Here is a 25,941-nt window from a genome sequence, read left to right as displayed (position 1 = left end):
ACCTAGTACCTACCAGCCTGTAGACCGATGGCCTAACTACGACGCCACCGAGGCCGGTTTATTATCGCTGAATCACCAGACTGTGGTTATATGTATATATGGTAAGCACGGTAATAAAGCATTTTGTATCGTATTGTATATTGTATTGTGATGCCTATTCATGAACTATTTAAGACGATTAATAAAGCTATATGCTCTAGTGATGTCGATAAAAAACAACCTTTTACTTTAAAACGCTATGTAAAAGTATGTTGATAGTGCTACTTTAAGAATTTGAGTTTCGATTTTGCTATACTTTATACCGTGTTACTTTTATATTATTTGAACGAGACTATCTGACTTTTCGTCCAAAATGGCGACCTTGGCAAGAATATTGAGAACGTGCAAAGTTTTACCGCCTGGTGTATTACGCCGAAGCATTTCAGCCACTTCAGTTTTGCAGAGTAATTCTTGAATGTTATGTCTGTTTTTGTAGTTAAGAATTACTCACTGAATCAAGTAGTATTTAATTACACATAAGAAAACCGTCGAAAGTTATTGTGACATTGCGTATTTTCGCGCAGACTCTTAAACCGAAATTTAAATATCGAGACGTAGTCCAGTGGCAGTGGTAAAGCGCTCGCCTGATGCGTGGTGGATCTTGTTTCGAGCCCCATCGGTGGAACCATTATCCTATTTCTCGTTCCAACCAGTACACCACAACTGGTATATCAAAGGCTGTGGTCACGGTGGTATGTACTACCTTGCATATGGGAATGTGAACAGGGTTGCAGAAAGTAATTGCCCACTGGCCAAATGCGAGTAAAAATTCTGACGGACAAGTTAAAAAATGCAACTACTAGACCGGCGGGCGATGTGGGTGCTTTTTATGACCAAATTTTATTTATTCATTTTATTACTTTTTTTTTTTTTGGCATTGAATCTGTGACTCCATTTCAGCCATGCCAAAATTCCAAACCATTCGAACAAATGGTTCAGAATGATGACGAATAGCCAAAACGGAACCGTGCCAAAACCAGACCTTGTCTTTTAAGATGCGCAATCGCGCTCGGACAGTGCACGTCATTTCAATCTGGCGAGTGTAAAAAATAATGCACTTTACACTTAACAAACGGTGCACGTAAAAAAAAGTATATTGATTGCCACTAATTACATTATGTAGCTCATAGAAAGATCTGTTTAATAATACCAGATGGGTTTTTTAAATGTGAGGTGAATGGTAGCGTCCATGCAAGCTTTTAATATATGACAGGTACGGCTTGCAGCTGCTATACAAAAGAGTGCCATAACAATGAAGATGTTTGAAATCCAAATGCCATTTTTATATGCCCGTCTGTAATGGGTCGTATTATGGCATGGCATTGTCGATATGTACGTCCGTGTGTTAACTTTTTCTTGTCCAGACCATATCTTGTATACAGATACATACAGGACTACCAAACCTCAAGTGTAGGAACAACTTGGGGTGGCAATGTGTTGCGTACTATTATTAGGTCACTGTGACCTACTTTTCACAGTCTACTGCACATAACAGTAAATCTGTGACCAGACCGTGTCTTGTATAATATATATACAGATGCATACAGGACCATCAGACCTCACATGTAGGGACAACTTGGGATGGCGAGGTGTAGCGTACTATTACTAGGTCGCTGTGACCTACTTTTCCCAGTCTAGTACTGCACATAACAGTAACACAAAATTTCCCTTTCTAATAAAGAATAATGACTTCATTAATCAGACAGCACCTTCTCCAGTGGGTAGAATATCATTAGTAGTTGGTCCAAAACAAAAAGGTCATCCATTCCAATGCAAACATTTCACATTTATAATTACAATTGAATCATACCTGTAATACATTCACTGTTATATATGGTTTTCCATAAAACATCTGACGGGCATATCGTGTACCTCACCGGTAGTCTTGTTTTTCAATGAGTGACTAAAGCATTTCATACCATCTATATAAAAATCTATATAAATCAATGTGATCTAGTGGTTTTGTTAAACAAAACAAACTTTAATTTGAGCCACCAATTCCTCAAACTACCTGTGTATTTGGCATCCAGATATAACAATATTTAACTGTAAAACGTTAACAATTTTTTCTTCAAAATTGGGAATAAAATGACAATGTTTGGGGAATGATGCTGAACTTCAGAGTTTAGTAACATGTATTTTTCTCAGACTGGAATAAGGACTGGAAACCAGGTCCATATCCGACCACATCAGAGGAGCGGGCTGCGGCAGCTAAGAAGTATGGTATGAGAGTAGAGGACTACGATGTGTATCCGGACGATGGCATGGGCTACGGAGACTATCCCAAGTTGCCGTATGTGTCAGGTGATGTCCGAGATCCGTATGAAGACTGGGACATTCCCGAGTTAAAGAGGAACTTTGGAGAACCGGTTGGTACTGGTTATCTTTCAGGCCTTTCAAATATGCTAGAATGAATTATCATTTGCATGTCACTCATGAATATAAATTGAACTTAGTTTGCATAACCAATTTCTCATTTGCATATTAAATTAACGATATAATTTATATTGGGAAATGGTTACCTGATGTATTTTTGTTTAGTATAGCATAACCCATAAACAAGAGATTTTAAATTTTTGGAGGTCTGTATTTATTGTACATGTCATCATGTATGTACATGTAAGTACATGTAAAGTGTGTGCATATCAGTACATGTGTTATTAAATGTAGTTTGCCATATAATGGATATTTGTGTCTATGTTTATGCCCTTACACCACTTACACATGCCTATATGCCCCACATAAACTGGGATTCCTGTTTGTTAGGACCTCTAACAGCCACTCATTAAATAATCTCCTGAGAAGGTGATGTAGTCCCAGTCTTCAGCTTCACACCTCAAAACAAAGAGTGATATTTGTTGATGTAAACATTCCAATTGAGATAAACGTATATATTTCAGGTGCGTAAATAAAATATTGTCTGTCCACATACATTTAAAAAATGTGTACTTGTAAGTAACGGTAGCACATTAGAATTGTTTAGAATTAAGTTTTTGTTAACAACTTATTAACACGTGAACCGAGCAATAAACATACACACCCTTGCATACAACATAAAACACACAAACATAAAATTAGTAATACGTAACTGTTTTACTTTTCAGCTGCATGTGGACTATGATGCAATTGGAGAAGATCGTTGGAATGCAAGTGCAAACCCAAGAGTCCCTTAGTAAGTTACATGTGAGATTGATAACAAAGTTTGACTTCAGATGACCAAGGGGCCAGTATGTAGCTTTAAAATAAGAGCATTCACTTGAGGTGCGATGAGTTGTAGGATCGATAGCTATTACTTTACTCAGTTTTTCCCCATCCCAACCACTGCCTCAAAACGTGTACATCAAGGGCTGTGGTATGTACTGTCCTGTCTATAGGGACTATAAAAGATTCCTTGTTGCTTTATCAATAAGAGTAGCATATGTGGCAGTGAGATTCCCTGTCTTTCTCTTTATTGACCAATGTTAAAATAACTGTCAGACAAATAAATAGCCATTGTTTAAAATGTGCTGATGTATCAATACACAAATACTTGTTCTTTCAGATAAGCAATGTAGACCGGTTTTGGGTGTTATTGTTTTCTTATGTTTATAAATACAATAGCTAAAACCGTTTAATGATTAATCTCGTAAGTGTAGTTAAATTATTACCGGTAATTTATGCAGATTGTAGCACAATAATAAAGATATTTTATAATCATTAGATCATTTTTTTTTTTTTTTTTTCAGTTGTTTTTGAACTGTACATGCATATTAATTTAAACCAGTCATTTGTCGTGTTACTTGTTCTATATATTGTAGAGAAAAATCATAAGACAGTACATGTATTCAATATAACACTGGAACTAATTTATAATATGCTATGGTTGTGTTTTTTGGAGGTGGGACGAAGCCCAGTGGTAAAGCGCTCGCTCGATGTGTGGTTGGTCTGGGATCTATGCCCACTGATAAGCCTGTTGGGCTAATTCTCATTCCAGCCAGTGCACCACGACTGGTATATCAAAGGCTGTGGTATGTACTACCCTGTCTGTGGCATGGTGCATATAAAAGATCCCTTGCTGTTAATCAAAAAGAGTAGCCCATGAAGTGGTCCTCAACCAAATGTCTGATTCCATATAACCGTAAATAAAATGTGTTGAGTGCGTCGTTAAAAAACCCCATTTCCTTCTTGTGTTTTTCCCAAAAAAATTGGGTTGAAAAAACCCCGACATCTAACTCAATTAGGCAAATTGCTATTAACCATATTATTTCTGTCTTTCAGCTGGAGAATGATCTTGACCACATTTAGTGTGCTTGGCGGAATTGCTTTGGTTTTTTACATAACACTACCATATCCTCACTTTTTACCTGCGGTAAGAATAATGACAATAGACAGATGATTGACAGACAAACCTTACAATTTAACAACAACTACTATAAATCATACTACATTAGACAATGTTCTTAAAAGTTTAGCGAAAATGAGGAATTCTCAAAATATCTGAAAACCTTGCAAAATCTAAATTTTAAAGAGACAGTCCTGAGTTTGCTGCCATTGTAAAATGTTTTTTGTCAGATAAAATATTTTAATGACTAAAACCATATACTAAATATAGTTTCTTGTTTTCGTAGTATTTGTAAATAGTCCAAACTGGTTTTGGTCTCCCAGTAAGTTCACACATACAGAAAACAATTACATACATGTATATATTAGGAAATATAATGAAGTTTGACAAACACTAGAACAGTCAGAAATATGCTGAATTGACAGACACCGATATTATTAAGAAGAAACTATATTTAATATAGGGCTTAACGTGCAGTTGATCTAGGATTGATCCTCGTCATTGGGCCCATTGGTCTATTTTTTGTTTTATCCAGTGTAACATGACTAATATATCAAAGGCTGTGGTAAGTGCTATTCTGTCTTGTGAATAGTGCATATAAAAAATCTGTTGCTACTAATGGAAAGATGTATTGGGTTTCATCTCTAAGACCATGTCAACTTACTAAATGGTTAACTTATAATAGGTGATGAATAAATCAATGTGCTCTAGTGGTGGTGTTTAACTAAACAAACTTCAACTTTTGTTAAGACACCAAAGAGCAGTAGTTTAAAATGTGCTGAGATGTCTTTAAACAAATATAACATTTCATTTATGTTAAAGTAACCATATAACCGGGCGGGTAAATGATTACCCTTTTCTTTTCTGTTATATTTTTCTTTATAATTTTATGTGGATTATTTTTTTAATTCTGTTTTATGTACATTATCATTTTCCACTTTCAGATGCAGAAGCAATATCCATTTAACAACCTGTATTTGGAGAATGGTGGGGACCCTGACAAGGAACCCACGATAAAGCATTACACATTTGAGCCAGCACAGTGAATCTATATCGGAAAAATCTTTTTGACTTGCTGACAGTGTATTTAAGTGTGGAAATTGGACATGAGAAATAATACACCATTTTGGTGTGATTTTTGTTTCCAAAACAAGTAGATAAATTAAACTTGACCCGGTCAAATAAAAAAACCCATAATACAGTGTCACTAAGTGGAGTAATTATTGTACTAGCTTTTTGGCATATTTATAATTATTTCTGTCAAATTCATCAGTCCACTTTTGGGAAGTTGCAGCTAAAATCATGGTTATTTATTTGGTACAGCACTAATGATTACTGATGCAACATGGGTAGTTTATTCTTGTGACTGGGCTTAGATGGGACTGTACGACGTGATTAGAACTGTATTGCAGAAAGGATGGTTTGTGGTGTTGACCAGTGCACAGTCATGGCATGTTTCAAATTGTGCTAGCTATTTGTACATACTTTTAGGAAATAAAATGTAGAGTGAATCATAAATATGTTATGTTCTTCATCTGTTTCACTGTTTTTATATGACTGATTTTTTTTAATTTACTAGCCACGATTAAATTTTTACTAGCCCTACTTTACTTAATACAAGTTTACTACTAATAATCGGATATGTTACCTAAAAAGGGAGATGGATATTAAAAACATTAAGATTGGGGGGGGGGGGGGGGGGGGGGGGGGGGGGTCAGGATATTCGTATTTACTTAAAGGGACATACCCTAGTTTTTAAACACTAAGGCATACTTCTGACTATTAAAGCCCTTTTTTGATAACTGAAATCATACTTTACTTAGATTTTATTGTTTAGATTATCCATTTCCATACATTCGAAGTGTTTTTGATCATCATGGTGTTTTTAATATCAGAAATTGCATTTCTCATATTTTTAAAAATGCGCATGCATCTGAGAAGTAACGGTTATGGAGTCGAGTTTGGTCTATTTTTAGAGGGTATTTCACCATTTCAAAGTCACAGACTCATGTTTCACTCGATTGTAACTTTATCTAGGTGTTACAGGTTTAGTGTTAATTTAGTGTTAATTTTCACGGGTTGAAACTAGGGTATGTCTGTTTAATGCAGCATTTGAAGAAAAAAAAATTCACTAGCCATCAGGCAAGCAATAGTAGTTATTTAGTAGCCCAACATTGAATATCACTAACCATGGGAGTGGGGCTACCATAATTTATAAGCCCTGGGTAATGGATTACACATAATAAATGGGTGGGGTTTAGTACCAGCTCGAAGTGCGATGGGTCACAGGATTGATTGACTGTATGGACTGGGGTTTTCCTGTACCAACCAGTTCACTGTGACCGATACATCAATGGCTGTGGTATGTATTGTCCTGCATGTAAAAAAAAAAAAAAAAAAAAAAAATGCACATGAGATATCCCTCTGCTTTATCAGGAGGGAGTAGTCAACACTAAGTGGCAGCAACAAGTTTTCTGCCTTTCTCCTGACTATCGAAATAACCAATAGTTAGACACTAAGTAGTTGGCACTTTAAAATACACTGAAGTGTCTGAAGAAAATGTTACTTTCCTTGGGTTACTTAAACATTTTGGGGCCAAACCGATCAATGATTTATTACAATTTTCAGAGACCTGCTGGCTTTGAACCCATACTATAGTCCATCCCATCATTCTATAAAAAAATGTTTTATTAAATAATTTCAGTTTGTTTTGTCATAAGAAGAAAAGTAAAAATGTTTTGGAAATAAAAATATACTATTTTTTTGTGTGCAATTTACAAATCAATCGGCTGAGAAATAAATAACTTCTAGTAAATTCCATAGTATGAAAAAAGGCGTTCCCTGTGGGACGACTATAGTTCTCAATGTCTACATGTTACACACACTGTTGTTATCAAATAACCAGGAAGTAATCGCAACAAACATACATTCTCGTTGCATACAATTTTATTTCACATGATCTTTTACACAAAACAGGACCGCTTATTGGCAACATAAAACCTACCAGGGTTCTGCCTAGAAATTTATACGTTGTGACAAAAGTCTATTACGAAAATGCCCCGAAAATTTTAATATTGGTGGTTGAATACGGAAATTGCCCCTAGGATTAGGGTTGTACAATGTTTTAAAATGGTGGCCCTAATTCAGAATATATTCAAAGTATCAGCCGAAACCATATCGTAAGTTTTAGACAGAATATGATTTTTTTTTTTGACAAACAGCTTAAAACCTGAAACAATTAAAATCCAGAATACTTTCATTTTTGTTGTGAAAACAACATGCTGAAGGCATAATGGTGAAGAGTGTAGTGTAAAATTTTGGACTAACAGCATAAAACCTGAAACAAATAAAATCCAGAATACTTTCATTTTTGTTGTAAAAACAAAATGCTGAAGAGTATAGTGTAAAATGCATCACTTTATTACACTGACAGTGTAATAATTGGTGGCAGGCAGCACAACTGGCAGTAAGTGTTGAGACTCAACTGCCAGCCACCAATAGCAAACCCTGTGAAAGTTTAGACAAAATTACAGAGGCTTCACTTTAGTATTATCAGATGAGACAGATTTCCGCAATACAATGACTAAATACTAAAGTATTGAAAAAATCTCTTTCCCCAAAAAGGATGAATTAGACATCTCGAAATGATAACGTGGGTAGGGGCCAATTTTGTCAACCACCACCATCTGCAAAATACAATATTTACTGGACATTGTTACCAGTTGTATCTGCTTTTAAATATTGCAGAAACTACCCATAAACCAATAATCTGGAACTGAATATACAATGTGATGTAATAACAGTCATTCTGACAACTGCCAATTAAAATGTGCATGTAAAATTAGCTCACTGATAGTAGGAGATGCATATTATCACAATTATTTTTCAATATTTAAATAATACTGAAATGCAATTTGAAAAATTGTTTAGTCTATTATGCATCTATCAAAAAACCCTGAAATGTTTCATATTACTAAAGTAAGACTAGATTTGATTTGTTATATAGAAAATTATAAAGTTTTCAGTTTTCTAAAACCCAGTTCAATCATTCTTTTTAAATGAATAAGTGCAATAAATAAAACATATTAGGTTAAGATAGGCAGGGGCTAACTTTCTGGGTCCTAGCTATGAAATACATGACTTCAGGAAACAAGTTGACTAAATATTGCCATTTTTGTTCAAGTACTACCAATGCAAACCAATGCTCTCTCACCATAACTACATGTACCAATCTCTGCCCTCTAGTCTTCATGATTACTCCCCAAACCATAGCAAGTTCTCTTAAAGCTACAATCTCAGTATATATTGTAAACTATTTAAGTACATGTATGTAGAATTGATTGTATTATGTTTAACATTCTTCCCACAATATACCACTGTTAATTCTAAGCTGCTATCACTGATATACATCACATACATATTCACTATTTAGAGTTTTCCCTAGCTTGTTTTAGCATGGTGCAGCACCATGCCTCAGTAGTCTAGCACCATCTTGTCTTAATCGGCGCCATGCTGCCTTGAGATTAAACAAGCCTTTTTCAATAATTCTAAAATTGGTTATAAAACACAAAAAATATATATGATTAATTAATAAAATGTTCCTGTTATATATTTTGCAATTCATTTATTAAAGCAAGCACATTAATTACATTTATTTTCATTTCAATTAATTGGGTTTTTTTTTTAATGAAAAAAAAAACATGCCCTGAAAATAGTGAAAATGCCCTAAAAGTGTTAAGTATACCATGCCTTGCCAAATTTCTATGGAAAACACTACTATTACTCATTACAAAGCACACAATAACAAAAAACAGTGATGAAAGAAAAGCAATATTTAACACTTGGTTATACGAGTGATAGAGGATACCTGCCGACAGGGCATCAAATTCGAGGTGATAAACGTATCCAAAATACAAATGCCCAAATTAAGTATAAGCATGCTGACCTTAAATATTTAACCTCAAAATCATTGAAATGCATTTCTGAATATTAACAACTCTCCAACTAATCCAGTACTGAATTAAAACGACTTGCCTGTACTCAGAAAAAACTAGTCACTATTGTGCCTAAATTAGTGAGATCTAAAGCCCTAGGTACCACCTCTAGGCCTACTAAATAACCAGAGAGATAACTACAGGTATGCTTACTAAAAGGCAGCAATAGAGCTTCTATATGCAGTTTTCCACCAACAGTGGTCTTCCATATATGCAAGTCATGGGGCAGGAAAAACCAACAAGTGAAGGCTTGACTGACTGATCCAAATCCATCCCAAAATAGTGATGAAGATTTGTATACTCATTGGGAAAATGTTCCTGCACATGGTAGGCTACATCTTTAATGGTCATGAAGAAAAAATCTAAATGAATTCAAGATATTATTTATCACTCATTCTAAACATGAAAGGTTTTGTAAATAGTAGGGATTGAGATTTCTTTTTGTATAGCGATATGTACACCCTGTAACACAATTTCTTACACACCTGTTGGTGAGACCACCATGCGTTGTTTTTGATAACACATGGTTGTTTACACGTGTAAATTTCAAGGCATACGACTGGCTGCTCCTAGGTGATGACCAGGTCACCAGTGCCATACATCCAATGAAAAACTACATGATGGAAATCATATAGATAACCTGACAATCATGGGTCTGTGACATGTTGGCTACAAGTGCAATGGCTGTAAATAATAGCTTTTAGTCGAAAAAGATGTTAAAATTTGCTTACAACCTGTTTTTTGAGCTTTCGCTCATTAGATATTGTGAGATAAATGTTATCTAACGGCCATTACGGTATTATTCTCTATAAGTATCGTAACATATAATTTACAGCAGAATCAACAATATTTTGTGGAAGACTTCTTAAAAAATTAACCAAATATCTTAGGTGTTCCAAGGTTTTTGGGGGGCATTTAATTGTTGGAAAATATAGATCACATCTGTATACTATAAAGCAAGAGATAGGAGTTTTCGACTATCATCAAATATAAAACAAGCATTCCGAGAGTACTGCTGAAGCCCCACAAAATCTCCTAAGTTAAAGGGCCATAACTCTGTCAAACATGGATAAACTTCAAATTCCCACATGTCAAAATTACATGTAATCTGTTCATAATAAAGGTATAACTTCGTCAAAAATGGATAACTCTACTACATGACAAGCCTATAAACAAACTTGCAGTTTATTATCTTGAGGCTGTGATAAAAGTCTGGAAAACTATATGTGGAACACACGTATGGAAAGAAAGAAAGAAAGAAATGTTTTATTTAACGATGCACTCGACACATTTTATTTACGGTTATATGGCCTCAGACATATGGTTACGGACCACACAGATTTTGAGAGGAAACCCGCTGTCGCCACTACATGGGCTACTCTTTCCGATTAGCAGCAAGGGATCTTTTATTTGCGCTTCCCACAGGCAGGATAGCACAAACCATGGCCTTTGTTGAACCAGTTATGGATCACTGGTCGGTGCAAGTGGTTTACACCTACCCATTGAGCCTTTCGGAGCACTCACTCAGGGTTTGGAGTCGGTATCTGGATTAAAAATCCCATGTCTTGACTGGGATCCGAACCCAGTACCTACCAGCCTGTAGACCGATGGCCTACCACGATGCCACCGAGGCTGGTCCACATGTATGGAGACGAAACCTATAGTCCCCTCCATTTGGACTGGTAGGGAACTAAAAACAGAAATGACTATGGGTATCGGAACAGGAAGGTGTATCGAAAAACATTATTATTTACCATGTGACTTATAATTACATTGGTACACCATTTATACTGTGCATCCCTAGTAAACAATGTTATAGGACTTCAGCTTTAACAAAGACAAATACAATATCACCACAACCATTTCTTTACATAACCGGCTCAATACATTATACACTGGTGAACCAGCATCAGAAACAATACAATAGGTGAACATGGTTTTAAAAAACTCAGAATAACACCCGGCATACTATCAACAAAAATCTCTTGTTAACAAAAATAAATAAATGCAGACACAGGAGCACAGATGTTTTATTGTTTGCTCCTATTTTAACTTACATTGGAGCAAGAAGTGTAACTGATAATGTCCCATGTTTGGATACAATGAAATAAATTTGATCTAGACTTAATAACCAACCTGGTTGATCTTAACAATATTGATTAGGGGTGGGAATCGGTGAACTGTAAAAAAGAGGAAATCTAGAGGGGTCCCGGAAATTCTTGAAATTCTAGGTTAGAATCTGTGCCATCTGACACGTTTTGGAGGAAAGGACCATTAAAATGCGAGGAAACGCAATGTTCCATGAAAGGAAACAGTAGATCCAAGGAGAATTCCCACCCATAATTAATACATGTACATACTTCATCTTCTTAAAACACTGAGGTATTCGTAGCTAAAACCTTATTTCTGAGAGCAAAATCTGCTACAAATTCATCTGCCATTCTCAATACTAACTTTTCAGATCATAATTCGTATCTAAAAACAAATAAATAAAATGCTTCAGTTTGTGATCCGTCTCGAATGGCCAAAAACAGCATAACAATTCAACAGAGTAGTTCTAAAAGCTACTCATAAAGACCCAGTATAATCCAATTTGGGCAACCACAAGTCTGATCAATGCACCCTTGCCTAAAGTGGACGAGTCACTTTTTGCACCCTTGTTTTGGCTTCATACACAATAAATATAACATATCTTATTGTAGTTTCACTTGAAATCTGTATTTCGTAAAAGGTACAATTTTTTAATCACAAGATTTTCTTCAAACACATTCAGGTGCATTAGTAATGTTAAAACAAAACAATTTCAATAACAATTTTGCATTGGAATTTTTCCAGTATTCTTAAAATGGAAACTTCATGTATTCAGTTTATAGTTATTGTAATGACATACAAAGTGAAGTCACTGGAATACTAACGTCATTCAAATTCAAAATTAGCTATATTATTACAATGCTTCACCACATTCAAATAAAAACTGGTCTACTAACCATAACAAACAGACAACACTGTTTACATGTCGGTATATATATTTTGTTTCATAATTCTGAACAAAATATTATGTTTAAGTTTTAAAAGATGAAAGAAATAAAAAGTACCGTGGTCAAATATATCGTGTCAAAACATTACCATTGGATATGTTTTATTTATTGTGTATGAAACCAAAACAAGGGTGTGAAAAGTGACTGCCGTCGACCGTAGGCCTACCAAAAACATAAGAATGTATAGTTTTAACCAGATAGAAATACCTTAATGCTGTAAGCGGAATATGCACCAAGAAAAACTATTTGCTGTAACCCAACCTACCATTCTTATTAGTTAATCACTCGGTGGGCATTTTATTTTGTATTAAAAAAAAAAAAATTAAAAGAAAAAAAAGACCAACAATTAAAGGCATACTAGCATAGCCAGCTGATCTACATACTAAAATGTATTTTATGCAACCAGAGGCCCAATTCACGAAGCTCTCTAAAGTTACAAATGCATCATCATTACAAGTACTTTCGCACAGCACAGTGAGATCGTAAAGTTAGAAGAGTTTAGTGAATTCAGATCAAGGGCCAATATTTTTTAAGCTATCTTAGCCCTACTAGTTCATAAAACCCTTGTAGGCTATGACATTTGTCATAGTGACACCATAGCCTACAACAGTTTTATCATAGTTCTAAGATAACTTTGAGAAATTGTAACCATATCTATGATGTCAAATTCTTGCAACTTTGCAATTTTCCATATTGCAATGCGATGTTTAGTAGCCCAAGTAAATATACCATTATCATTCAGTATTAAACAAAAATAAAACTATTGCGAGAACTCTGATTATTTTCTTTGTGCTCCATCTGTAGTGAAATTCATCGAATAGAGTTATCTCGTATCAAGACTACACCAGTCTATAAACCAAAATGGCATCCATAATGCCGTAAGCATTGTTTTCTTACTATGGCATGTATTACAGTTTTATTTATTTCTAAAACGAGTATTTTTTAATTTGCACACAAAATGTTTTGTTTTTTGTTATTTCCAACACACTTTTACTTTTCTTCTTATGTCAAAACAAACCAAAATTATTTACAAAAAAACATTTATATACAAGGATGGGACGGACTATAGATTTGGAACACCGTGGCCGATTACGGTTTCTTGCATTGACTAGATTTTTAAAAAAAAGAAAAAAAAAGAGTTCCCACCTACCCTATTTTTTTTAAAGGATAAAACCTGAAACATATTTTTTTAGGCTTAATGTGTAGTTTTCATCATTAAAAAGACTGTTAGAAATAAGGCTGTAAACTCAGGACTGTTCTAGACTCAGTCTGAAAGGCAAATCAATGCAAATGTTTGTTTGATTGATTGGGTGGTTGGGTCACAGCAAATTGTATTTTCGTCTACGTTTCGTTGAATTATGTTTCTACTTTGACTGTGGAAATATTGGGGTCTGAATTGGATAGACCGTTTTCTTCAGGATTCACACACTTCCATAAACCGTACGTCTTGCCGACTTGAGTTTGCCACAGACGGAGCGTGCCATCCTCACTTCCACTAGCATACAGCTCGCCGTCTGGAGAAAACCTAACACAGTGCACTGGTCCAAAGTGACCTTTGAAAGATTCTAAAATAATAAAAATAAATAATAATAATACATTATGAGAATTTTTAAACTGCACAAGTTTAATACTTTAAAGAAACTATAAACTTTAAGGAATGGCAGGTGTATGGCACAGATAGTCACAAGACACAAGCACCTGTCGTGGTTGGAGACAAGGACTGGGTTGTGGAGGTGGACAGTGAAATAAGTTGAAAGATAGGAGTAGTTGCCAGATCGGGAAGAAATGCAATGGAATTTAAAGGAGAGAAAGGAAATGGGGCACTGGGATAAAAATAAATAAACTTTAAGAAAACTTAATATCAAAGGACTGCATATTGCTAAGATTACGTATAACATGCAACGGAAATTAGAAATTGAAGAATTACTAATCAGGGAGGAAAATTATTCAACTGGATGGTCTAATGCTAATTTTTTTAATATTAAAAACATACTTAAGTTAATCTTGGAATCTAGAACATACTGATTGAACATGTAACTTTTTAATGAAAAACCATTCAAAGAGAATAAAGTGGTTTGAGATCGATCCCTGTTGTTTGGCTATTTCTCATTCCAGCCAGTGTACCAAGACTGGTATATCAAAGGCCATGGTATGTGCTATCCTGTCTGTGGGATGGTGCATATAAAAGATCCAATGCTACTAATAGAAAAATGTAGCAGGTTTCCTCTCCAAGACATCAGAATTAACAAATGTTTGACATCCAATAGCCAATGATTAATAAATCAATGTACTCTAGTGGTGCTGTTAAACAAAACAAATTTTAACTGTACCTATTTCTGCTCCAGTATCAAAGTCAAATTTATACATCTTGAAGTCTTCTCCCCCAGACACGAATATAGGCTGTGACGGATGCAGGGATGAGGAATTTATTGGCAAGTGAGATTCAAAATCCTTTATTTTCTCAAACCTGTAAAATTGCATAATACACAACATACGGTTAGTACCGTAAACATCCAGTCAATAAGAAAATAGCTAGCTTACATGTTTAGAATAAAGATACATTATCTGGTAGCCATCAGTAAAAATTGGTAGCCCAATAAATTAAAAATAAGAGAAAAAATCCAATTCTTTTTTCTTTTTTTTAAGCTTTGTATCGGTGGGGTTTTTTAATCATGAGCAATATTCGTTGAATTATTCTCTTATAAAAACTACATATATAGCACTTTATATTATTGAACAATAAAGATTTTTTTTAAATAAAAAAGAATAAAATGATCAATTTTTTGGTCCCCAAACTGGAAACTAGTACATGGGGTACAAAACGTAACATTTACATCGTTTATATTTTTCGTAGGTACTTCTTTTCTTAATGTTTTGGTTTTCGATCACTTCACCGGAGGCGTTCCCGATTTATCATTAAAAAGTGGCCAAATACTTGCCATGATGCTGCCATCATCATAATGAGAATTACCAGCTGCCTTATGTAAAATAGGTATGCCATGCTAATTTTTCTAGTTGGTATCATAATACAAACTTTACCACTGGCCTCAAATATTTCAGCTCAAATTAAAAGAATTCTGTATTTAGTTTGTTTAAGTATCACTTTCGAAAAAACAAAGAAAACCTGTCCCAGGTCATGGTTCATTCATGCTCCTGGCTCATTAACCAACCAATTAACGGGAAGCTTTTGGTGTCCGTGAAGTTCATTTTCAATAAAATCCATTTGTTCACGCCCAGCATTACATTGACAGCAGAGTGTGCACATGAAAGGTGGTATTTCAGACACAGATGAATTATGCATCTTGCTGTTTGCGGAGTAACTGGACATGCAAAAAAAAACCCACAATCTAGTAGCCCGACAGACTACTGAGTTTAGACATCTGGTAGCCCGAGCAAGAAATTGGTAGCCAAAACACCAAGGATTACTGCTAAGGTCAAGTTCTGCAAATCCTATCAGCCTTAAATTTGATGACTTACCTACTACACCAGAAAGAGCTTAGAAATTAGATTTTTTTTTTTACAAACAAATCTAAGTGAATAGGAATTTAAAGTGAACAACTGTGTTGTAAAAGACTCCACAATAAACTTACGTTTGAGCATTCCAAAAAGACGTTGTGTTTCCATATGTCACTACAAAAACAGTACCATCTCGTGCCAGTTCTAGGCTAGTTGGTTGAGAGGGAATTTCTATTTTCTTCACCTCTGAATTGCTGGCAGTATCCCATATTCTGTCAATAAAAAAAGTTTGTCTAATATATGATAACACATGAAAACTGTTTTTAACAGCAGGCCAATCTGTGGGAAACGTAAAAAGTCACAGACCTATTTAAAGCAGTTGGTAGGGCTTTTCCTGAACAAATGAAAACCTATATAATGAAATATACTACAAACTGGTCATTCAATTATATTAAAATAAAACTGTTTCAAGAAAACTCTGAGCCTGTAAAGAACAAAATTAAAATGCTATTGTAATCTTTTTATCCTGTATTCATTTCCAATGATCCCAGTTGTCATTTTGTACATTAAATATTCTGTAATATATTATTCTTGCATGAATATTGTACATACCGTATGCTTTTGTCATCGGAAATGCTAATGAAAGACTTGTCATTTTTCATAAATAAAGCAGCTCGGATGTTTGAAGCATGACCACTGAACACCTGAGGCTCTGCAATAATACAAAAACACCAATTATACATACTTAACAAGAGAAGTCTCTCAATATATTTAATACAAACACAAATACTAAGAAAACTGAAATTATGGCTCATGCTAAACAAAATATGAGTTGTAATAATTATTATTACCCATATGGCTAAAAGTATTTTAGTACATATCAAAATGATACGTTCCACTAGAATGCCAAGTGGGACGTAACACTTCATGACATCATCGATTGGCGCACCACAACCTTACAGGAATGTCAATCAAATGAATCGAGTGATATAAATTAAGACTGATTATGGGTAATAAATAGGATAATAAACTCGCTACCATTTTGTATCATGTCTTTGTCCCCCATGAAATAATTTTAATTGTCCTCACTAAAGCTCGTGACAACTGAAAATTATTTCACTCTGGACATAGTCTGTCCCGGACCAGACCACTGGCTATCCAGAGACCGGACCCGGGATGGACATGCCCGAAACGTTAGTGGTACAGGGGCATGTTAAAAAGGTACTCTCTCTCTCTGGACATAGTCTGTCCCGGACCAGACCACTGGCTATCCAGAGACCGGACCCGGGATGGGTATGCCCGAAACGTTAGTGGTACAGGGGCATGTTAAAAAGGTACTCTCTCTCTCTGGACATAGTCTGTCCCGGACCAGACCACTGGCTATCCAGAGACCGGACCCGGGATGGACATGCCCGAAACGTTAGTGGTACAGGGGCATGTTAAAAAGGTACTCTCTCTCAATGGACATAGTCTGTCCCGGACCAGACCACTGGCTATCCAGAGACCGGACCCGGGATGGACATGCCCGAAACGTTAGTGGTACAGGGGCATGTTAAAAAGGTACTCTCTCTCTCTCTGGACATAGTCTGTCCCGGACCAGACCACTGGCTATCCAGAGACCGTACCCGGGATGGACATGCCCGAAACGTTAGTGGTACAGGGGCATGTTAAAAAGGTACTCTCTCTCTCTGGACATAGTCCCCGGACCAGACCACTGGCTATCCAGAGACCGGACCCGGGATGGACATGCCCGAAACGTTAGTGGTACAGGGGCATGTTAAAAAGGTACTCTCTCTCTCTCTGGACATAGTCTGTCCCGGACCAGACCACTGGCTATCCAGAGACCGTACCCGGGATGGACATGCCCGAAACGTTAGTGGTACAGGGGCATGTTAAAAAGGTACTCTCTCTCTCTGGACATAGTCTGTCCCGGACCAGACCACTGGCTATCCAGAGACCGGACCCGGGATGGACATGCCCGAAACGTTAGTGGTACAGGGGCATGTTAAAAAGGTACTCTCTCTCTCTGGACATAGTCTGTCCCGGACCAGACCACTGGCTATCCAGAGACCGGACCCGGGATGGACATGCCCGAAACGTTAGTGGTACAGGGGCATGTTAAAAAGGTACTCTCTCTCTCTCTGGACATAGACATGATATGGAATGGAAGCTCGTTTAATATCCTATAATTACATGATAGAAAATGAAAAACAAATGAAAGGAATATTTGCTTCATGACACCTGAGCACATTTTAACCTCCAGTTATCAACACTTAGGACAGGAAACCTGCTGCTGTCACATATGCACCTCCTATTAAAAGGGATCTCTTATATGCTCTTTGTTACAGACAGGACAGTACATACGATGGCTTTCGATCCATCCATCATAGGACACTGATTATGATGAGGGAAAACTTGAGTCCACCGAGTGAGATTATTCAAATGACCCATCACACCGTAGGTGAGTGCCTTACCACTGAGCCACTGAGCGATATCTAGCCAGAGTACTGTTCCATTGGAGAGCTAGATGAACCTTTGGACAGTTATAATCGTTCTCTTGTTCAGAAATAATTATTTAAAGAAAACACATTTCTGAGTACGCTCGGTAGACAAACATTTCCACTCTAATACATCAATAATCCCATGTACATTGATCATTTTCTAGTTTGTATCCCAACTACTAATCCACATACTACAGGAAGAGACCTGACAGCACCCCATTTCCACAATGTTTCAGTTAAATATGTACTAGTTGCTGATGGGTTTCTTCCTGTAGTGTGTGCATTGGCAATTAAAGTGCTGTGCCAGACCATACACTAAAATTTCAAATTCAACAATTAAATGCTTTCTTAATTCATTGCAATAATATTTTACACCGATATGTAAATCAATAATTACGAAAATGCCCCATAAAAGTATTAAAACATCACTCCCGTAGAACACTGCCGGAAACGACCGAGTAAAATTCTCGGTAAAAACATTTGCCTGTAAATAGCCATGACGTCATGAAGGGAACGCGCTTCACAGAAACCTACCACGAGACGACTTTCAGCGCAAGCGATAGTGGGACCGACAGCGACTGCCAAGCTCATTGATCATGCGATTCTTCTTTCGATGATGAATAGTGTAGTAATGACGACTGGACTAATATTTGTGCAACACAACAAATAATGCCTTATCAGTTTGAACCTGGAACATCTTCCGATGAACCACCGGCCTGACAGATGACGATGAAAATGGTCGTGGAGACAGGTTACCACTAATTTACAACTTTTATTCTTGTTTTGTTCTTTAGCTTTTGGTGCGAATTATTTTGCTACACTGTATGTTCTAATACTTGTGATGTAGTAGAGAAGACGATAAATAACTCTTGAATTCTACGAGTCAAGTGGACCCGATATCAGTAATTTTAAGAAATAAACAAAAACGACTTTTAGTCCGTCCCCATCCCTCTATGAAGATGTGGTTTTTTATGAACAATTTCAGTTTAGTTTGACGTTAAAAAAAAAGTAAAAGTGTTTTGGAAATAACAAAACAATACTATTTTTTGTGTGTAGTTGTGAAAACAGTCTGCTCAGAAATAAATAACTTATTTTAATTTTAAAAAATAAACAAAAATGACTTTTAGTCCGTCCCATCCATGAAGATATTTTTTTGTGCGAATAATTTCAGTTTAGTTTGACGTAAAAAAAAAAGTAAAAGTGTTTTGGAAATAACAAAACAATACTATTTTTTTGTGTGCAGTTGTGAAAACAGTCTACTCAGAAATAAATAACTTATATCACATTCCATAGTATGAAAAAAGGTTTTCTTTGTGGGAAGGTATAGTAAAATTAATTTAATGTATTTATAGTCGGTTTCACAGGGAACGCCTTTTTTCATACTATGGAATTTACAAGTCATTTATTTCTGAGCCGATTGTTTTCTAAGATGCATACAAAATTAGCTTCTTTTTTTTCTTTTTTTACAAAAAAACCCTACATTTTTGTAGGATGGGACGGACATGGCTATAGATACTTACTTGTTTGTACTTTATTGTTTTAATGTTTTCGAACTGTAAAGAAAAATCTCACAAATGAACGAGATGCAAACGACAACAAATCGGATCTCGATGATTGCACGAACCGTGCATGAAAAAACAAACTGACCGGAGTTGAAAGCATAACGCAATTTGGGACATTGACGATATGCAGCCCAAGGTCGTTTCGGTGTGGATGGCATAGGCTGTTGTCATTTGTTTTGTGTCGCAGAAAAATTGTTGGTACGGCATCTTTTTTTAAAAGCCATAACACATGGTATTCCCATATCTCGCTTAAGCCGACAAGCCAGTTCGGACGAATCGAAACTAAGTGCCTGCAGTCAACGGTCTCCGGCATTTTCTTCCTGTCCAGTATTTTCACGTTGTTTTAATAAAATTTACACACAGATTATTCACAGCAACATTACTAGGAAATGCGTGAAGACTAAATTTATCGGCTTTTGTATTGCTACAGCCGCCAACAACACGCCGTTTAACCACAATAAACACAAAAGAAGCAATGAATAATGACGCTGACTATCGAAGGGAGTTCCCTTCGTGACGTCACAGATCAAATCTTACGGAAATTCCCGAAACGAATTCAGCTGGTTCTGTTTTTCAGGGGAATATTTTTAAATGGAAAATATACCGTTATATAAATTTTTTACATTTTTTTTTTTAATTTTCTAATCATATTAACTAATATCTTGATTGTATAGCTCAATACATCATACATCTGGAACAGCACTTTAATATGTGAAATATCTAATATCAGAGAACTGAAAAATTATTGATGTAACGGTATCTAACGTCAAACAATGGAATATTGTTGTATTAGAGCGGCATACTTAGCCTACCTGATGGTAAAAAGAAATTTTATGTTTTCTTCGAACAGCAGAATACTTGAGCTAAATGACATCCCACCACTATAAGTTAGGTTACTGCAAAAAATACCTGAAGGCTTGCGCATAATAAGATGATTTTGTTTAGAAACAGAAATGACATAAAACAACTTGTGCAAATTTGATTTAATCTGATCTGAAATTATGAATAACGACCTTTATTTTAGTACTTTTTCAAAATCATTTCAGCTTTATTTTTAAATGGCTATTGGCATCTCATCTCTGATCGGTTATACATCATCATGCCTGGAGATGTTGAATTTGAACGTACTACAAATACCATAATCATACCTTGTTCTGGCTTAGAAATATCGAAGATTCTGAGATTTTTGTCGTGACAGCCTGTAAGCAGAACGCTACTGTCCGAGGAGAAGTCGACACACTTGACAATGTGTTTGTGTGGAAACGTGTGCAGCTCTTCTCCCTTCTCTGCATTCCAGAGCTTCCTGAAAAAACAAAAAACATCCAACAATCAGATGAGTGCATGTCTGCAATATTTTGAACAGCAAAACAGTTTGATTGGGTTTTAAATCAATGTTTTGAACACTGTACTAAGACGTTAAAGTAAAAAAGTTCAAACATCATGCATGATATAGGTAGCTCATAAGAACATAACCAATTGTATAAATCGTAATATTTGTCTTGTTAGTCGGCTATTCTGAGGCACTCGTATTGTGTGGCGTCACCTATAGTGATAGTTCATTGATTGAAGTTGACAATAGTCACTTTTCGCACCATTGTTTTGGCTACGTACAAAAAATATAACATATTCCTTAATTTCACTTCAAATCCATATTTCATTAAAGGGACACACCCTAGTTACGGCTAATTGTTAACCATTACGGCATTGTTTTTCGCTATTAAACCCATTTTTTCACAAATAAAATTGCACTTTACTTACATTTTATTATTTAGAATACACATGTCCATTCACCTGAAGTGCTTTTTGGTAATCCTGGTAATCCTGATGTTTGTAAAATCACGAAATGCATTTTTTGTATTTCTTAAAAAGCTGCTTGCACTCGAGAAAAAACTGTTACGCAAGCAAGGTCCAATCTATTTTTACAGGGAATCTTCCTGTGTAAACGTCACAGACGTTGGTATACCACGTGACCGTTATCATTTTGGTTCGGTTTGTTTTCTCGTGCACGGTTCGCGCAATCAAAAATCCGATTTGTTGTCGTTTGCTTGTTGTTCTTTTGTGAGATTTTTCTTCACAGTTCATGAACATTTTCAGTAACAATAAAGTTCAGACAAGTAAGTGTCTCAATACAAAACGTTACAAACCCTTAAAACCAATAATTTTGCTACGTCCAGTGTTCTCGCTGGGTGAAAATTAAAGGAGGGCGGCCGCTCGGCACCATACCCTTCAAAAAACCCAAACACACATCAATAAACGAAAAGCAAAAAAAAAAAAAAAAAAAAAAAAAAGGGGGGGGGGGGGAGTAGTTTGGTTACCATATTGTTGTGTGTTGGTAGACTTTGAGAAAAGACATACTCCTTATTTTGCCTACAAAAAAGTGCAAAGGCGTTTATAAAAAAAAAACCTCGTCTTTTAATTGAACCGAAGATGATATCGGTCTGACATTCACAGGCAGTTCCGGTTTTGCTGGACCAATCAAAGTTTTAATATTATTTTTAATAAAGATTTCAAGATATACGAAAAACAATAAAGATGTTTGTAAAGTGATCTCCTAATGTCAGATACATTTTTGTTATTTCCATCTGATCGCTGTGATAAAATATTATTGCCAGCTGATAAAAAGTAGTTTCGTTTTTGTAAAGACGGTGTATATATTATTTGGCACTCAAGATAAATGATTTTAATGATAAACACTACCACTTCCGTTGTTTTTATAAGTGTTCATATCCCCACAAAATGAAAAGTTTACAATATTTTATAAAGAACTGCTGAATAAACAGAATAACAGAAAGTAAAAAGCATCAGTTTCAACCAATTATATCTGCAACTGAGGACAAAATATCAAACGATAGTTAGTGGAAACAAAAGACAGAATGACCGTTCTGATCACATGACAAATTTGGCGCCAAATAAGAGGGGTTTTTTTCAATCGGAGATTGCCGAATCCGTAAAAAATAAAAAGTTTTCATTGCTTACATAAAATATAACTTTTATTTTGTCTATCAAACATACAAATGAATACAGATATTGGACAAAATAGAGGCTGTTAAAAATACTGTTAAATTACGTTACAGTAACTATCGTAAATGTTTCGTCAATTGCTTTTTCGTACACAACGCGGCTTGTTTCCTTTGATGTCCAGTGTGCAGACTGATCGTTGTTTTTTGTGTGGAAAAAAGTGCATTTGGAAATAGCAGAGATAGGTGTTGAAAATAAAGTGGGGCGCTCAAAAATAAAGGAGGGCGCTCAAAAATAAAGGAGGGCGGGGAACGTGAAAGGAGGGCGGCAAAATGGAATAGCGGGGCGGGACGCCCCGCTTAAATGGAGCAGCGAGAACACTGTAAGTCTTATGATATCTGGAGAGGGGATACAACCAGGACAGAACAGTTGGAACATGTCCAGGAGAGGTGAAAGGAACGCACCCCAAGTCTGTGAAATTTGTCGTGACGTAGGCATTGTTGTGCTTCGAGCGACATCTACCGGTGACATCAGAATACTAACTTTCAAAATTATTTCAAGCAATTGGGACATGGGGATTCCCATGGTATTTATCGATATAAAACCTGCTTTTTCACTCCATTTGATAAAAACGTGATCCAAGTGTGTTACAGGTTTGTAGATTAACCAAATTATAATTTATTTTCGCTGGATGGAACTAGGGTGTGCGGCTTTAATAGTACAATTTAATTAAAAGGTTTTTTTCAAACACAGTCAGGTGCTTTAATAAGTTCTGTAATTTAAAAAAAAACCTTTTCAATAGCAATTTTGCATTGTAATTTTCCAGTGTTCTGAAATACTTAAATTGACCCCTGTCAAATTGTTGCAAGTTCTATATTGAGAAAGCAATACTGTTTACAGGTCGGCCCATGTACGTTTTTATTTTTCACAATTTTAGACAAAATATAAAGGCAATAAGTTTAAAATGATGAAAGCAATAAAAAATCTAATATTTATTGCGTAAAAAGCCAAAATAAGGCTATTTGTGTGTATATACATGTGTGTGCAGTCTTCATCAGGTAAAATAATCCTAGAAAAAATATAATATTTAATAGCACAATCATTGTTTTAGACATATATAATAGCGTATTATAACTGACGCTGTGAAGTCGGCAGCACCAGTAGCTGCCACTGTTGCATCCTTGTTCAGTGTCGCTCCCCACACAGCTCCTTTGTGACCCACAAACGTGCCAATCCAATCTCCCGTGTCACCTTGTCTTAGCATGGGCTTGCCATCTACAATAGCAAATAATGACAGTTTAAATTCTTATAATTACACAGTTTAAGAAACAATATATACAAATGTACATCATCATCAGGGCTATCTCTGATTCTAGCCCGAGTACGCTGACCATATGAAAAGTAGATGGACATCTGGACAGTTATCACACTCTCTAATCATCAGACAACAATTTGGTACAGCAGACACATTCAAGCAATTACTTATTGATAGATCCTTCATTGACAACAATTAGCTATTAAATAAGTAACTACTGCTCAAGGCCATAATAAAAAGAAAGTTCTAACCATAAAAAAAACATGAGGAAAACTATATGTGGGACAGACAGATGGACAGACAGACAGACGGAGATGAAACCTATAGTCCCTTCCAGTTGGACCGGTAGGGGACTAATAACAAGTCTGATTAAATGCCTGAAACTGCCACCCAGGACCACTGTTCTTCCCTGCATATGGAAAAAAATAAGGACTACCACTAACTTTGTTTTGCTTTCACTTGGTCTAACACATGCTAGATATAAAATATTACTATTTATTTTCCTAACATTGTAACAACTATATCCAGAGGACATGATCTCAATCATCAATGTAACATTGGTAATGAATACTGAACAGTGTAAGGAGTGGCGGATGAGGATGGGGGTGGGGGGGGGACTACTTTGAAAGTCACTTTACGTGTCTAAAAACAAATAAAGAACCTATGAAATTCTTAATAAAAACAAACCTTTACAAGCACTAATTAGAAAATAACCGTATGAGGTTATATCGCTAAAAGCAAGATGTACAACTGGGCGCGTATGACCACTGCAAGTCAACGGAGTCTGCCGCATGCCTGCCATGTTGTCCTCGACACTTCCGCAATTACGCTGAATAGACTGGTCCTTATGCAAACATCATAGTATCGGTTAACCGTCATTCAAAGGCATGTTCGGTTTGATTGCCGGAGTATGCTTGGAGTATAATTTGTACACAGTGTAGCAGGTGCATGGGTGTTTTTGTGTAGTCATCACAAAATGCTTGTTTGTGTGTTCTTGAATTTATTTACAGTGTAGATGTAGGTATTGTTATACACGACCCTGATTAATACATTCTATACCTAAATATATATTATAAATATTCAAATTATTCATGAGCATAAAAAGTATAGAAATAACAGCAATTAAATGAAATGAAAGGTGAATACATTTGCCTGACACCATAATCATATGCATAATAATAATCACAAGGCCGTAGCTAGCGGGGAGGGTGTAAGTGGGAAAATGCCCCCCCCCCCCCCCCAAAAAAAAAAAAAACCCCAAACAAAACAAAAACCCTATATAACTGCATGATTATTGAAATTGACGTTTTAAGTATGTAACTTCCCTGAAATGGCTGCAAAATGGTATTTCATAGCCTCTAGATCTCAGTTTCCCGGGGGGAGGCATCCCCCCAGACCCTAAGTGACCTGCGCCTTCTATGCTCGTTCGTTCCAAAAAAATATCATTCACCCCCTTACACACACACACACACACACACACACACACAAACATCCATCCTAGCTACGGGCCCTGAAGCACATTCAGTACATCAATACTAATTTAAGCCAAATACAATATTTTATATAACACATTTGCTATATACAAATTTAGCCAAATACATTTTATTTAACACATTTAATCACTATATATAAATACTAAATACATACATGTACAATACAAATGTACGTTTCTTCCAAGTATATATATGGGTCCCTACTTGATTCCAATCCGTTTTACTAACAAATTAATGTTCCGATTTAAAGTATATTACTCAAAT

General features: G+C 35.9%; 2 protein-coding genes across 2 annotated transcripts; one reads left to right on the top strand and one right to left on the bottom strand.

Annotated features, from left to right (window-relative positions):
* The first annotated feature begins 333 nt into the window (after nt 1–333).
* On the top strand, nt 334–5,878 carry LOC121369627 (NADH dehydrogenase [ubiquinone] 1 beta subcomplex subunit 8, mitochondrial-like). The gene is made up of 5 exons (XM_041494654.1): nt 334–443; nt 2,188–2,408; nt 3,144–3,211; nt 4,297–4,387; nt 5,305–5,878. Exons 1-5 carry the CDS (start codon nt 353–355, stop codon nt 5,404–5,406), a joined length of 573 nt encoding a protein of 190 aa, XP_041350588.1. The 5' UTR covers nt 334–352; the 3' UTR covers nt 5,407–5,878.
* Nucleotides 5,879–10,906: 5,028 nt separating this feature from the next.
* On the bottom strand, nt 10,907–24,992 carry LOC121369626 (serine-threonine kinase receptor-associated protein-like). The gene is made up of 7 exons (XM_041494653.1): nt 24,872–24,992; nt 24,009–24,144; nt 21,060–21,214; nt 16,461–16,560; nt 15,983–16,120; nt 14,723–14,859; nt 10,907–13,957 (listed from the first exon to the last, which is right to left on the bottom strand). The coding sequence occupies exons 1-7, from the start codon at nt 24,984–24,986 to the stop codon at nt 13,749–13,751; spliced, it is 990 nt and encodes a 329-aa protein (XP_041350587.1). The 5' UTR covers nt 24,987–24,992; the 3' UTR covers nt 10,907–13,748.
* Nucleotides 24,993–25,941: the final 949 nt, after the last annotated feature.

The sequence above is a fragment of the Gigantopelta aegis genome, chromosome 4 (assembly GCF_016097555.1).
Source record: "Gigantopelta aegis isolate Gae_Host chromosome 4, Gae_host_genome, whole genome shotgun sequence".
In the NCBI taxonomy this organism is placed as follows: Eukaryota; Metazoa; Mollusca; class Gastropoda; order Neomphalida; family Peltospiridae; genus Gigantopelta; species Gigantopelta aegis.
This window is presented reverse-complemented; position numbering and strand designations above follow the sequence as displayed.